Genomic DNA, 17,165 nt, shown 5'->3' with positions numbered 1-17,165 from the left:
AATTGTTGAAATAAAGATGAATTGTTAAAAAAAAGCATTGACATCAGTTTTAAAGTTATTGTTCATAGGAGACAGTTATGATTTATAGTCTCTTTTTAAAACGTAATATAATTTTACCTCTTGGAGTTTTTCTATATTACTTCTGTAATCGGATTTTGAAGAAACCCACGGACACCACATACTCTCATGCATATGTCACTCATTCAAGGTATAATGATAATATATGTAAACTCTTGTGTTGTTAACAAGGAAACGAAATCTCAAAAGCATTTTTGTCTCAATTTGTATCTCAAAATAGGTTTCTTTAATTTAAAAAAAAACTTGCATAGCAATTTCCTTAAAAACAAAATATAACAAAGGCAAAGTTTTAAAACACAAAATTCATTTTTTTTTTTTATTTTTCTTTCATAAACTTGAAATTTTACCACGCTAAACCGTTAGGTTTATTCAACAACAACCATTAATTAATCAATAAGTGACGATAAAAAGACAATTGTGTATTGGATTAGGTTGATTGAACATGATGATTAGTGAATTTGCAATAAGCCGTTGGTCACGTGCCGAGTGGCACGCGTTGATTAAAAAGTCATTTAACTTCAAAATTACAACCGAAATTACAATATCTATTGATACCTAACTTTACAGATATGAGGTATTTAATCATATCCTCCTATATATCCATATTCTCTGTGATCTTAAAACATCGTTTTAGTGTCCTCAGAGACATATACACATGTGTATATATGTCTCTGGTGTCCTTAATGCAAAAACTTTCTTCTTAGTCAGCGCCATTAAGAATTCCTTTGCGGTATTTCTACACACCGAAATATATGGCCTTATTGGTAAAATACCCACTGAAAATACCACAGTAGGCCTACTTAGTGTCACTAATAGTCAAATTATTGTGCCGTGAAAACTGGAAATGAAGTTTAGCGGGACATAGGAAATTACAAAAATATTAGAATTGTTTACTTACATAGTGTAAGCGGGATGCGGGAATCTAAAAAAAATAAATAGTAACTATAAAGCGAGATCCGTGAACAGAACCCCCAATGAGATCCCATTAGTTGTGGCTTATTTTTGGTCTTTTTAGCTAGTTTCCTTCCCCTACATTACTTGTAAGTTGATCGTTTTTGTAAAGCAGCACTCGAGGTCTGACAGTATATTACCAAGAAATGCACAAAATATTGAAAAAGAAGGTTTAGAAAATTTAAATAATGGTATGCACACACACTCCCCTGTCTACGGGGCGCCGAATGGGACTCTTGTGGTTTTGTACTCAAAATTCAATTTTGTACGGACAAAAGTGACTTTTGTTCAACAAAAATAAGTTCAGTTTAACAAAATTTGTATCATACTACAAATTTAAAATTTTGTCATACAAAATTATCTATCAGCGGACAAAAGTCACTTTTGTCATGACAAAATTCATTTTTGTTACACAGACTTGAATTTTGTTACCTAATTTGAAAATTGGGCGACAAAAGTCAATTTTGTATTCAAATTAGTTTAGTTTGGTTTCTGTGAACTAATTTGCATACAAAATCGACTTTTGTTACACAAAATTGACAAAAATGAATTTTGTCTCAACAAAATTGACAAAATTGACTTTTGTCTCAACAAAATTGACAAAATTGACTTTTGTCTCAACAAAATTGACAAAATTGAATTTTGTCTCAACAAAATTGACAAAATTGACTTTTGTCTCAACAAAATTGACAAAATTGACTTTTGTCTCAACCAAATTGACAAAATTGACTTTTGTGAGACAAAATTGACTTTTGTCTCAACAAAATTGATAAAATTGACTTTTGTCTCAACAAAATTGACAAAATTGACTTTTGTCGCAACCAAATTGACAAAATTGACTTTTGTGAGACAAAATTGACTTTTGTCTCAACAAAATTGACAAAATTGACTTTTGTCTCAACAAAATTGACAAAATTGAATTTTGTCTCAACAAAATTGAATTTTGTCTCAACAAAATAGATTTTTGTCTCACGAAAGTCAATTTTGTCTCACGAAAGTCAATTTTGTCTCATAAAAGTCAATTTTGTTGTTACAAAATTGAATTTTGTCGTCACAAAAATGAATTTTGTCGTCACAAAATTGACTTTTGTCTCAACAAAATTGACAAAATTGACTTTTGTCTCAACAAAATTGACAAAATTGACTTTTGTCTCAACAAAATTAACAAAATTGACTTTTGTCTCAACAAAATTAACAAAATTGACTTTTGTCTCAACAAAATTAACAAAATTTACTTTTGTCTCAACAAAATTGATTTTTGTCTCAACAAAATTGATTTTTGTCTCAACAAAATTGACAGAATTGACTTTTGTCTCAACAAAATTAACAAAATTGACTTTTGTCTCAACAAAATTGACAAAATTGAATTTTGTCTCACAAAATTGAATTTTGTCTCACAAAAATCAATTTTGTCTCACAAAAGTCAATTTTGTCTCACAAAAGTTAATTTTGTCTCACAAAAGTCAATTTTGTCTCACAAAATTGAATCTTACCTCACACAATTAACTTTTGTGATTTAATTTCCATATCAGGTAACAAAAGTCAATTTTGTATGCAAATATGTTTATATTTGCATACCTTTTAGACAAAATTGACTTTTGTCATGACAAATATGAATTTTGTCTACAAAAATGAATTTTGTCTACAAAAATGAATTTTGTCTACACAAATGAATTTTGTCATCACAAAATTGAAGTTCTCACAAAACAAGTCTGTAGCACATAGTTTTGTAAGACAAAAATGATTTTGTTATGACAGAATTGAATTTTGTACAAAACCACAAGAGTCCCATTCGGCGCCCCGTACTGTCAGCACAGACAATTATATTTTTGTAAACGCGCCGAACTTATTTCTTCCACAGTGAGACGACAAGCTTTACAATGTTGATGGTGGTGAAAATCTAGTCCAAATAATTATGACGTTTTGCTAGGCTATTTTTATTTCTGGAACGCTTTCCTCTGACGAAGCCGAAATGTGAAACCAAATCAACAAGAAGTCTAACATTTATAATAGAACTGCATATAAAATCGAAATGTAAATGGGGAATGTATCAAAAGACCAAAGAGCAGATAGCAGCCAAAAGGCACCAATGGGTCTTCAATGCAACGAGAAAATCACACAACCCGAGGAGGGGTTCCTAACCAAAGACAAATGGGGGGGGGGGGGGGGTCCAACTACATGTCCCCATTCAATACAATACAATACAATATGCTTTATTTGAAAAACACTCCGTCACATTGACATGTGAAACAAGAGGTAAATTACAAAATACAATCACATACAATTAAAAAAAAACAAAAAAACTTAGAAATAAAAAATATGGAAAATTACTTTATATTATAATATTTTAACATTATAATATTTTAGTTAACTTTGAAATGAATATAGAATAAGTTAATATTTGTCAATGACAGTTAGTCCTTTCATTTTTGCTTAATTCTGATATTTCACATAGTACTCTGGAATATGCTGATTTCTGATATTTTTTAACTAATAAAGAATTGCATTCAAATAAATTAATGGAATTCATTGCCAATTGCAGTTAAACACAGATTGCATGTCCTTTCTTCTTTTGGAATGACTTATACCATCTTCCCAGCTCTACTGGGATTGTACATTGCAGCATCTTAATTTTGAAATATATTTACGTTCGAATGGTGTTAATTTTAAAATTCAAATGCATTGATCGTCCAATAAAGAACAATGTAGAAAGGGGGGTTCCAACATGTCCAACCCTCAGACCCTCCTGGATCCCTGCCTGTGAGGCATGCTTTAGCTTGCCATTAAACAAAAATGTATACTAGTTGAGTGATAATGGACGTCATATTAAACTCTTTGATATTAAAAAAGAAACTAAAATAAAAATCATACAAAGGTCACAAAGGCCATAACTTCTGGCTCCTGACGTGGGAAAAGTGCAAATGCAGTGGGGATGAAAGCCTTTACTGTAAATTCCTGAAATTACAATTATATAAATCATCTCACATCTTTGCGCATTTCTTGAAATTGGTCATATTAATAAATGCATGCAATATTTTCAGAAAATTTCAATATATAGGCTTTTTAAAAAAAGTCAATCTTGTGCATGATTTATCAATGATTATCATGATTATACTTGCACAATTAACGCATGTTGTTCTCAAAACTAAGAGGTGTCTATGCTATTTATGACAATTTTCATGGTTCAGTGGTTATAGTTAAGTTTTTGTGTTTTGGTCTGTTTTTCTCATACTTTATGCAATAGGTCTACTATATTTGTTGTATGAAATGATTGTAAGGTGTACATGTCTAGTGGGATGATGTCATCTGACCTTGACCTCATTTTCATGGTTCAGTGGTCAAAATTAAGTTTTTGAGTTTTGGTCTTTATCTATTAAATACTATAAGCCATAGGTCAACTGTATTTGGTGTATAGAAATATTTTTTTATCTATATGTCAGTGGCACAGGTTTTATTTGACCTTGATCTCATTTTCACGGTTCATTGATCAGTGTTTTTGTGATTTGGTCTATTTTTCTTAAACTATAAGTAATAGGTCAACTATAATTGTTGCATTGCAATTGAAGCCTTGTTAGCTGTATATGTCTGCCTGGCATGGTTCATCTGACATTGACCTCATTCTCATGGTTCATTAGTCTTTATTTATTTATCTTGGTTAATGTTAAGTTTATGTGACAGTTGTGATAAAGCTTTATACTTAGGACTATCAACATATTATCAATGATTAGTAAAAGAAGGCGAGACATTTCAGCGTGTGCACTCTTCTTATTAAACACACATTAATATACATCATGTACATTAAACAGCAAAAAAAAATATTGATGCAAGATGCCATTCAATAATAACTTTTACTCTTTTATGTATAGGACAAGAACTATAGAAGATACAGAGAAATTATAAACAGCAGAAATGATAGGCAATTTAAAATTTGCAGAAGCAAACTAAACCTAAATGGTAAGGCGACTTTTATTTATTTTTTAAAGTTGTTGAACTTGAAAGATGATAATCATGATTACTATAAAAATTAAAAGATGTGGTATATTATAAAATATGAAAACTATCATGGCTTTAAGAAAGCAATTGTAGGCCTGTGACGACCTTCAATAATGAGAAAATCCATACCCTATAGTCAAAGAAGGCAGCTATAAAAGACCCAAATATGAAAAATTGAAACAATCCAACATGTCCAAACTGTAAAACTAATTGCCTAGTTTATTACAAAATAAATTACAAAAAATGAATATAACCGGTATGAAACAACAACAACAACAACCACTAAATTTTAGTGTCAGACTAAACTTACAAAAACTACAGGCTCTGAACTTTGGACAGGCACAATAGGAATATGGCAACCTATGATGTAAATTTCCTGCAAACACAGACTGGACTAATGTAAATCAACTAATTTTTCGCGACTACTTTATTTTGCGTTTTATACTTTCTAGTCTTACATCACAGCTAATTATTTTTCGCAAGGTTCAAGTTTACTTAATGAATTTTAATAAAGAAAGATACATATGAAAAACATTTATTGCTGTTTCTCTCTCCATTTATAACATTTTATTTGTTTATTTTGTGTATTTATAGGTGATCAGACATCTTGGTTTTCATGATCAATAGGTCATTACTGAAGAGGAAACTTAAAGTTGAAATTTATTTACAAAGTGCATAATTGGATTAATTTGAACTGGAATGTGTGCTTTCCTGCAAAAAAGAAACAGGAAATTTCATCATTAATGATAATGCCAATATAAACAAAATGGAGTTCTATCATAGATACACAAAAACACTATTGCATAAAAGCAACAACATATTATGTATATTATTCGAAAGAAAGGAGAATGCAGAACAAAGGAACACCAGTTTTATCCACTCATTTATATCGCTCCCTCATATCAAATATACGGAAGAAGATCATCGAAGAACAATTTGCAAAAATGTTTTCTCTTAGAATTGAAGGAAAATGTTATAAAGTGAATGGAATAATGTATTCACTGAATTCTTACGTAGTGGATTGAAAACTGTACACAAGCTGAAACAGAAGAAAATTTTAATTTAAAATAACACAAAAAGTGTATATTTTATTATTTAATCTGCAAATATATAAACAAATTCTTTAGAACACCACAAATGGTATGACATTCAACATGTTCAAATTGGTTGCTTATTAATGTATTGCATTGAAACAATTACAAAGAAAACAGAATCATTTGCTACAAATTTTTTTTATAAATCATAGTTAAATTTTATAAAAAGTATGAACAATACCTAGATCTAAACAGTCAGACTTTATCAATTTTCAATGTCATTAAAATGTTGAGTCAAACATTTATGAAAGTTTTGAATATCATTTGCATCAACTATACAGTCTTGTAATAATTATATTCATACTGTTTGTATACATGGTATAGCGAAGAAATGTTTAACAAGAACAAATAAGGGAAATTTGATGTTCAGAAATTTCTTTAGAGGAAATTTGAAGAACAATGATTTCATTAGAGGAAATTTGTTGTCTTGAAGGAAATCTTTTTCCCTTGAAAAAACAATTTCCCTTGAGGAAAAAACAATTTCCCTTTGAGGAAAAATCTTTTTCCTTTAGGGAAATTTGATTTCCCTTGAGGAAAACAACTATTCCTCTAAGGAAATTGTTGAAAAAAGGGGCATAACAGTGGTGCTAGAGCCAAACAATTTTAGGACAAATATCAGGGAACCAATACCAACCAAGTTATCAACTTCATTTTGACTTAACTCCAAAAATTAAGGTGAACAACTTTTGCACTCAGCGGAATTGCAAACTTGTCCCGGAGACAAATCTGCTTTTCTGAGATGTTTTACAAGGTTCCAAAAATGTGTTATGCCCTACAGCTTTCCATCCAGCTAAGGCAGAAGTATATTCTCTTTTATTCTCATATATCCAGTATTTGCAACAAATTGTAATTTTTCTGAAGAAAAAAATTCAAATGGAAAATAATGTTTGTATTGTAATATAGTATGTTCCCATGGGAAGAAAAATTGTTCCTATGTGAAAAAAAATTGTTCCCATGGGAAGAAAAATTGTTCCCATGGGAAGAAGATTTGTTCCCATGGGAAGAAAAATTGTTCCCATGGGAAGAAAATTTGTTCCCATGGGAAGAATTAATTCCCATGGGAACTTTTTGTATTCATCTTTTCCCATGGGAACTTTAAAGTTCCTATGGGAACTCTAAACTTCCCATGGGAAAAGTAATTTTTCCCATGGGAACTTCCAATGTTCCCATGGGAAATTCTAATATTCCCATGGGAATTATCAAATTTCCCATGGGAAATGTACTTTTAATCAGCTGCAGTGACAAGAGTGACAACAGTGACAAGTTGGGACATATGGCATTTTTTTAATTTTTCAATAATCTATCACTGGGCAAATTTTTTTTTTGATATCTTGTAAACCGACAAAGTCAGATTTGCCGATACCGGAATGGCAAATTTGTCCCGCACAGTGTTAAATGTATACTACACATGAAACTACATCGGTGATCTTCGGTTGGTATCTGCTCTTTGATCGGGTTGTTGTCTCTTTTGACACATTCCCCATTTCCATTCTCAATTTCAACATTTTGTTTTCAGAATCACTATTCAATGACATACCTCCACATTTGTACATAATATTCAACAGTTTAACGTCACTAAAACTGAATCCAGGGCTTTTTCCAATAACGTTTAGAAATTTTGAATCTTTTGGTATGATAGTGTCGTATCCATTGTGTGAAAATGCCTGAAATGAATAAACATTTTTAAAGTGAATAAGAAGCTCGCTTTTTCACTAAATCTATAAACATTTATACTTAGATTTCACACCTAATTTAAGTTCTTAAACAAAAAGTATCGACCATTTTTATTGCAATGTGTTTGTTAGCATAAAACATTTTAAAAGTCTTTGGATCTTTGTTTCTATAATTAACTTTACCTGAATATTTGCGCGCTAACTGTCTTATTTCACCCGAGTAGTTAGAGTCGCTTTCGAATAGTTTTATTAAGTGGCCGTTAAGACATTACAGTATAAGCTGGTGACCGTTAATAGTTCGAGTCTCGGTCCTCAACAGGTCACCGAATCTTTACTATGTAAAAAAAAGAGCGATTAGTATATAGAGGTGGTCGTTGGTTCATGTCTGTTTTACTTGTTATCTAGATTGTTTTGCTATAGATTAGGCCGCTAGTTTTCTCGTTCCAAAATTTTCATCTCGGGACCTCTTATAGCAGACTATACGATATTGATTTTACGCATTTTTGAATGCTGTATTAGTGTCTAGACTATTTTTGGTAAATTCCACTTCATTTGAACTGGGGGACGAGGGGGTGTCAATTGTTTGAGGTCGTACGGTTGCCTATAATTGTTACATCCACTTTCAAAATTTTCTAAAATCTGATAGATACATTCGTAGTTATATCATTTAAAAACACAACACCATAAAAATCATTTTTTAAACAAAAATACCTTTCTCCCATAATGCATTACACTGTAATAATCGTATGGTACATCGTATGCGTTAATAATGCTCCATGTATACTTTTGGAAGTTATATCTGACGGAAGGCGGTACGTTGTTTAGTCTGAGAGATATATATTGATCCCGATCTGGTCTCGTCTGCTCGTGGTGGAAACCTGCAGCATGACCTAGCTCGTGTATTATAATACGTTTCTGAAATAAATAATTCAGAACGCTAGAAAAGAATTATAATTTTCCATAATAATTCACCGTCAATAAGATAAGAATCAACCACTAAGCGGTTGTCTTGGTGTTTTTGTTCTAATGTTTTTAAACGTACGCTGAAAAACTGTACATTTGTCCTTTGTTTATAACGCACGCATGGGATTTTTTGTTACAAATTATATATCGAAAAATAACAGACATATAGGTTACAAAATAATTTTATTTTGTTCTACATGTACCTGCGTTTTAAAACATACGTTGAAAAACTGTACATTTGTCCTATGTTTTTTTTTGAAAAATTCAATGCATGTGTTGTATTAAAATTTTGTCTTTGGCAATTCATAATTTTACTATCTTTGGCAATTCATAGTTTTACTATAACAGTTGTTATAGTAAAATTATGAATTGCCAAAGACAAAATTTTAATATAACACATGCATTGGATTTTTCATGACAAATTATGTATTGAAAAAGAACGGACATAAAGGTTTTAAAATAATTGTACCATTCAAATGACCAAAAAGTGAGGAACTTCATCCTAGACGTGAAGTTATTTAATGAAGATAGTATTTCAAAACACAAAAAATGGTTTGTCTTGCTTATATCTACACAATATTATAGCAAATAATAAAAAAAAATCACGTATGAAGCAATAAAAATAAGTGAAGTTATTTAATAAAGATAATATTTAAAAACACAATTTTTTTTTCTTGCTTACATGTATATCTACACAATATTAATCAAATGTTTAAAAAAAAAATCATATGAAGTAATGAAATAAATAAACTTACTATCCTACAACCGGAGGCTAATGAAACAGTTTGTGCACCTCCTTGCATGCCAACAAAGGACGAACAGCTGTAAAAAATCTAAACAATTAATAATACAGTAGATATATTAAATGTATGTGACTATTGAAAGCCTCATTGTGACTATTGAAAGCCTCATTGTGACTATTGAAAGCCTCATTATGACTATTGAAAGCCTCATTGTGGCTTTGAGACGAAGACCAGCAATAAAAGCGCCGTTTCTTTGCTTTTTTGGTATTTTTGTTTTGCTGTACTGTACTGATTTTAAGTCATTGATAGACATTCAATATCCCTTGTTTTTCTTTTATCGGAAAAAAATACCAGGTTTTCATAATTCAACAAATACATGTCACATTTAATCCTAAATACTAACAACAACAACAAAACATAACATGACATAGATATACACAACAAATACATGTCACATTTAATCCTAAATACTAACAACAACAACAAAACATAACATGACATATATATACACAACAAATACATGTCACATTTAATCCTAAATACTAACAACAACAACAAATTAAACATAACATGACATATATATACACAACAAATACATGTCACATTTAATCCTAAATACTAACAACAACAACAACAAAACATAACATGACATAGATATACAGAGAAGCAGGTATGTACTTTAAAATGAATACTTATGTATGTTTAAATGGTAAAAGAGAAACAAAGGTGATGCCCCCAAACAGGGACTTTCTATACTAAGTATAACTATTCTTCTTAGTATAGAAAGTCCCTGCTCCAAATAGCCGTGGAGAATGCACAATTTCAAGCAATTATTCTAGTCAATAGAAAGTTGTCATTTTTGGTGTAATTCTTTATATTAAACTACGCTCTATGTATAATATGTTGGTATAAAACAGAAACTAATTTAAAAATAGAATAACAAGAGTATCTAAATCTAATAAATAAAATAATATAACAAACCCTCCTCCATTTTGGATTCTGATTTTGTTTCTGTCGTTATAGGTTGCTGGTCTAAATTTTAAACAAGTATACGTGTTGTAATCATTCATAGCAGCAGTGATCTGTCGTCGGTCATTGGAAGCTAAAATATTGATAATGTTTTGTGACATAGTAATGACTTCTGTACCCCTATTTTAACAATTTTACCTATTATGTCTGTTTTGTTCACGCATCGTTGTTAATATAAGGGAATTTGATGCCACTGTCATACAAGTGAGAGGTTTAGCGGTATAAAACCAGCTTCAAGCCACCATTTTCTACATTTGAAAACGCCTGTACCAAGACAGGAATGTGACAGTTGTTGTCTATTCGTTTGATGTGTTTTATCATATGATTTTGCCATTTGATTTTACCAATTGATTAGGGACTTTCCGTTTCGAATTTTCCTATGATTTCGGTACTTATGTGATTTTACTTTTTGTTATTTTACATCATATATCTCTTATCGAACATCGCAATTAAAAAGAGACATTTACATGTTAATCTCATTGTGTATGACAGCAACTTATAATGGAATTTTGCGGATCCAGAAGTTTGATTCTTCGTAACATGCAAACTGTGAGTTTCTGTATAGCACAAATAGAAATTACTTTGGAACGTCTGTTTCTAAATCACACACTTACATGTATAGATCACATAAAAATTAACAATGGAAATTGGGAATGTGTCAAAGAGACAACAACCCCATCAAAGAACAGAAAACAGCATATACATGTATTGCAAATAGCAATGATATAAACAGGCTTTAATATTAGGCAATGTTGTTTTATTTTTTATATATTTTTTATTTACTAGTTAATTAGGTATCTAAAATGGTTAGATATTTCATAATGCATAAATACTTACAAAAATAACCATTTATTTCATAGGGAATTGTATTTGAAGTCCATCTACGGTTAGTGTTTCGTAGAGCATTTCTCTTTTTTATTGAATTACCTCCAGCTGCCATCCTTAAAGAAACAAGGATTGTTTAATTTGGATTATTAGATCAGTTTACATATCATTGGAAATAGTTATCAAAGGTACCAGGCTTATAATGTGATACACCAGACACACGTTTCGTCTACACAAGACTCATCAATGACGCTCATATGAAAACAGTTATAAGGCCAAAGTTGAAAAGCATTTAGGACCCAAAATTCAAAAAAATTGTGCCAAACACTGCTAAGGTAAATATGTCCAATGAATTTCACACGTATAAGTACATTTATTTGTGCTAGATTCTCAAAGCATTCATATCCTGGTTTGTAATAAACTTAAATACATAAACTATTCTGAAACATGTTGTATTGGTTTTAGTATAAAATTTTCTATGCAGCATTTTACATAATTTAAATGGCAGATATACAAGGGTATACACTGATGTGTACACAGGTATATGACGATCCATGATGATAACAACTATTAAATAGGAAATACTCAATGGATGATTCAATCGCAATAAAAGAGAATATGAGTGGACTGGGTAAATAGACATTAGAAGACGTGGTGTGAGTGCCAATGAGACAACTTTCCATCACACTATGTGAAAGTAACGTTTAACCATTATAGGTCAGAGTACGGTCTTAAACAAGGAGCCTAGGGTCATATCAATAGTTACTAGTGTTTAATCATTCAAACAGGGGAACCAACGGTCATATATACAAAACGAGAAACAGATACCAAAATTACGTAGAAGTTGGTTAATATGGGTCTCCATACGGCATTTAAGAACGGGAAAACCCACACCGCATAGCAAACGAAAATGGAGAACGAGAAAAGTAACGGCCTGATTTATGTACAAAAAAAAATCAATTATATGACATAAAACAGCAATAAATGACAGCTAATGACCCATAGGCTGAAACTTCGAACATTCTTTGTCTTTCTGTGTGTGTTTTTTTTTGTTTTGTTGCTGTGAATTTACTGATTTTGTGTCATGGCAAATTTGACCCTTATCCTTTGTTTTTCTATTACATGTTGCGTAGTTGAACTATCTGGCGCCAAACCACCAATACTAGTACCAAGTCGCTATTTGACAACTTGAAGGCATACATTGTATAAAATATTTTATAGAGAGTACCTTCCTCATTCCATCCCTTTTTAACTTAGACAATCATGGTGTAACAGCACACAAAAGGGCATGCATACAAATTTTACTACACTACACAATGGAATATGTCTTAATGTCATATGAAACGAGTGACTGGTGAAAAATAATGTTTATCCAATTCTTAAACCAATGCATGTTTATATCATAAACTTAGTCTCCTGTGCACGATTTAATCATTTCGTACGCAAAACTATCGTATAATGGTCATTTTGTTTAAAAAAAAAAAAAAGTATATGTACATAATAATGACAACTATCCATTTAGTTATAAAAAACATATGCATTTTGTTTTTAATTTGAGGTTTCATATGACTATAAGATTACAACACTTACATATCCTGCTCCTCACTCCATTTATCGATATAGGCAAGGATATCTAACTCATATTTTATAACAGTATTTTCACCACTAGCATCATAGAAGAAATTGAATTCGTCACCTACAACAAAACCACAGGTCTACTAACTACAAAAATTTTACATGATTAGGAGGTAGCAACATAATATTTAAGTAAATGTAAGTTAAATCTCTGAATTATGCTACCATATATTGCATACAAGAAACTTATTGAATAAAAATGGTATTAACAAACAAATTATAGTTTTACTTGAAAACTTTGTTGTCTAGTAAAGAGAGAATCAGAAAAATGAGCGTCGTATAAGTTCTGTTCTGTTTTTAATATTTGATACTGAATGTGATGAAAACAAAAGAGGGGCGAAAGATACCAGAGGGACATTCAAACTTACTTGAATTAGCTGCCGACTCAATTAGATCATTAATATCTTGTCCATACACAACAAACTGTAAATAATTAATTAATAGATTAAAAAATACAGTTTTTACAATTTCCCTTATTACAACACGTACAACTGTATATATGTGATAAGATCATTAAGCTCAATAAAAAAAACGACGATTGGTAGGAGGATTATCATTCCTAATTCCAGAAAAAATGAAATATTATTTTCCGGATATTGTAAAATTAATCACAAATTCTCGAGTCTCGATAGGTATAAATCCGAATTACCGCGAAAATAAATGTTCATTTCCAAATTCAGTATATATATATCAATTTGTACCTGTTTCTCGTTAGAGTGACACGATTCTATCCTAATTCTGTTCGTTGACTTATTTTGATGTTTAAATGTGACAAATACATCATAAATTGTTTCGCCATTTAAATGTTACAGTACATGTATCAAATATTTGTCGCTGGACATTAATGAAAAAACATTCAATGAATCGAAATGTATGTATTGAAACTGGCACATTCTAGTTGTCACGTTTTAAAAATCCTGTAATTACCTACACATGCATGTATACTAACAAGTTTTGTTCAGTCGTTTTTGATTAGGTATCTTTATAAGAGTTATACAAAATAATGGTAATACCTTACGGTATACATATTGGAATGAAATACAACGAATATATGAAAAAGGTTAAAACACGTTTTGAAAATTTCCCTATTTTAAAACGAAATCATTGAAGAAAACATTGCTGTTTAAATCATTATTATGTTATCTTAATTCTTTGTTTTGTTAAATTTAAAAATAAATTTGCGATAAAAGATTTCTAATCTTTGAAAATTAATCTCACGGCATAGTATCCATGTATACTATCTTCTTCAGAACGATTAAGATTATGACATTATATTACCATCGAACACACAATCAATTTAATGAAACACAAATAATAAAATTGAGAATGGAAAGGGGGAATGTGTCCAAGAGACAACAACCCGACCATATAAAAAAAACAACAGCAGAAGGTCACCAAAAGTCACCAAAAGAATTCTTTACATTGGTATTAAAACATGCGATTTTCGGGTTTTACAACTATATTACATGTACTTAGGCGTGAAGTGCGTCCATCTTTTCACGCAAAGCAAGATACCAATGTATGGCTGTAACTTCAACGTGCTTATTGAAAAAAAAAATAGATTTCAACTCCTTTACACTATAATTTAGGCCATAGACCTAAGCTTACACTTAAGTCTAGTATATTGCAAAAAAACAAACTTGCAGAAATTAAAGATTTTTTTTCTTTCATTTTTGAACACCTATATATGTAGTTCCGGATGCATTTTACAAAATGTACACAGTGAGTCTCGACTTTTCATAATAGACAACTTACCAGAAAATATGTATTAATCGCTCTTTGTCTTAAAAGTTTTTAATAAATTTAAAGATATGGTCCCGGGGTATATGAATTAGAACCTCTTTCCCGTCAGAGTGGCACGACTCTATCCTAATTCCGTTTGTTGACTTATTATGATGTTTAATTGTGACAGATATTTCATAAATTGGTTCGTCATTTAAATGTACATGAATCAAATATTTTTCGCAGGATATTAATAATAAACCAATCAAGAAATCGAAATGTATGTAGTATAACTGGCACATTCGAGTTGTCACGTTTTAAAAATCATGAAATTACCAAACTAACATACGCAATAATGAAATTATAACAAGTTGACGAATATAACCCCCTCCGCCCTAACCCCCACCTCTTTCTCCACAAACAAAAAGAAAAAAAAAGAAACTAAGCTATTAAGAAAACCGAAACTAATTAAAACAAAAACCAAACCCAAAACGGAAAGAAGAAAAAATAAGAACACAGTGTTTTCTTTAATCAATTAATTTGTTTTCTGTGCCTTATACTCCATTTCCCCCTGCCTTCATTCGTATTTTTTTTACATTTAGCTATTAAACTTTCTTTCAGGGACAATAACAATAAAAAGAAAAAAGAAAAAGAAAAAGAAAAAAATATATCAAAAAGCAGTTCAAAGTAAAAGCTGTCATAAAAAATAAGTTTAAAATTTAAATAAAAAAAAATATTGAATTAAATATATAAGTAAAATATCTTACCAAACTATTCACCAAGGTCAGAATCAACGCACACGCACGTTCAACATGCATACTCGCGGACACTTTTTTCTCAACTGATGAGATCAATGATGATGATAGGTTTTAAAGTTGAGATCAAATGGTTACTTCATACTTTTAATCACCTAGTCCATACTTTGATAACTACTGAGATTGGGGCAATTATCGTAATCATCCTTAATGCCCGAGGTTACGGCTAAACAAATTATCACAGCACCGGGTGACATTACACACTCCCACATATATATACTACATGTATGTACAATCGAAGTATGCGTTTTCGATAGAAAACACACTAGGCTTATACATGTACATGTAGCTATGAAAAAAAAGGCAAAAAAATGATAGTTTTATGTAAATTAAATGATTTCGAAAGGGTGACAGAAAATCAACATCCGCAGATGGAAAAACTCGATGCCTTAACCGTACATGTATTTCAAGAAGGAGGACCATATACCCTGGGGTCCCTGGGGCCTCTGACCCTCCCCCTAAAACCAGCCACTGAATTGAAACTGATTCCAAAAACTGATCATGCAATTAAGGACATTTCATTTCTTTATGAAAATTCGTTATGATTTTCAATACGACAACTATCCACACGAGTTCATAAGAGGTGGGCGTAAGCATTTATAGGAAACCGTACGGCCTTCAATAATGAGAAAAAAAACCATCCCGGACGATCGGCTTATAAACGTTTGATTGTAAGGTTCAAAGTGTGTCACATACATTGTAGCCTGGCGTTCGCTATAATGTAAACCGATGAAGTCATCAAGACTCATAACAAACAGTATGTATGTATCGAACTTCCCGATTCATGCTACATAACTTAGGCCGTTAGTTTTTTTGTTTGAATTGTTTTACATCGTCATTTCGGGGTCTTTTATATCTGACTTTGCAGTATAGGCTTTGCTCATTGTTGAAGGCCGTACGGGGACCTATAGTTGTTACTTTCTGTGTCATTTTGGTCTCTTGTGGAAAATTGTCTCATTGACAATCATACATTTTGTACCACATCTTTTATTTTTATTTTTATATAAGTCTGTCAACATATCTCAATTCTGTTAATAGTCTTTTGTATCCTTTCGTTTTCGATGTTAATTTTACGCCACATCAGGTTGAACTGTAGATAACATGATCATCTGAAGTGACTTTGTGTTTCGGTGTTACTGGTTAGTCATTGTCATTTGCCTCCTTTCTATAGTAACATCTAAGTAAACCAAACAGTTATTCGGTTAATATCTGGATGTCTAGCTGATAAAACCCCAGCATTTCCGGTATTGTAAACAACCAAAGTGTCCCCATTTTTTTCTATTTTAATTCATTAATGTTGAATATCAGATATTTTATTAATTAGTTTTTTTTAAATATCCCCAAGTTTAGTTACATGAAATGAATATCTAGTACTTGAATCGACCGCAAAGAAACACATCTCTTGTCTTTCTCAATCATGAATGATGAAATGACAATTTAAAATATGATTACCTCCTCAGGTTACATGTAGGAAGAGAAAAATTACGCTTAATGTTCAGCCCTTAAAACCAATGAAATTAAAAGTCAGCCTTACGGTCGTAATGGGAACCAAGTTAAAAACTTTGATTATCGCTAAAGGTCGCACGTAGGATGAAATTTATCATGCACTTATCGTAAATGTCACTTAAATGTCCAATACTTAAA

The 17,165-nt window shown here is 31.1% G+C and overlaps 1 protein-coding gene and 1 long non-coding RNA gene across 2 annotated transcripts in view; one reads left to right on the top strand and one right to left on the bottom strand.

Moving 5' to 3' along the window:
- LOC139503607 (zinc metalloproteinase nas-13-like) overlaps positions 1-15,637 on the bottom strand; it is a 41,423-nt gene extending 25,786 nt beyond the window's left edge. Inside the window, exons 1-8 of the mRNA XM_071293416.1 lie at positions 15,474-15,637; positions 13,353-13,407; positions 12,940-13,045; positions 11,362-11,465; positions 10,477-10,597; positions 9,508-9,574; positions 8,501-8,704; positions 7,654-7,780 (exon numbers count right to left, since the gene is read on the bottom strand). Of these exons, the coding sequence (XP_071149517.1) occupies positions 7,654-7,780; positions 8,501-8,704; positions 9,508-9,574; positions 10,477-10,597; positions 11,362-11,465; positions 12,940-13,045; positions 13,353-13,407; positions 15,474-15,524 (835 nt within the window). The 5' untranslated portion in view covers positions 15,525-15,637. The remainder of the gene's footprint in view (positions 1-7,653; positions 7,781-8,500; positions 8,705-9,507; positions 9,575-10,476; positions 10,598-11,361; positions 11,466-12,939; positions 13,046-13,352; positions 13,408-15,473) is intronic.
- Positions 1,116-5,729, top strand: LOC139503608 (uncharacterized). The gene is made up of 3 exons (XR_011659142.1): positions 1,116-1,220; positions 4,896-4,983; positions 5,617-5,729. It is a non-coding gene; the product is annotated as an uncharacterized lncRNA (long non-coding RNA).
- Positions 15,638-17,165: the final 1,528 nt, after the last annotated feature.

This window comes from Mytilus edulis, chromosome 14 (genome assembly GCF_963676685.1).
Source record: "Mytilus edulis chromosome 14, xbMytEdul2.2, whole genome shotgun sequence".
In the NCBI taxonomy this organism is placed as follows: Eukaryota; Metazoa; Mollusca; class Bivalvia; order Mytilida; family Mytilidae; genus Mytilus; species Mytilus edulis.
The sequence above is the reverse complement of the archived record's forward strand: the minus strand, read 5'-3'. Positions and strand labels throughout refer to the sequence as shown.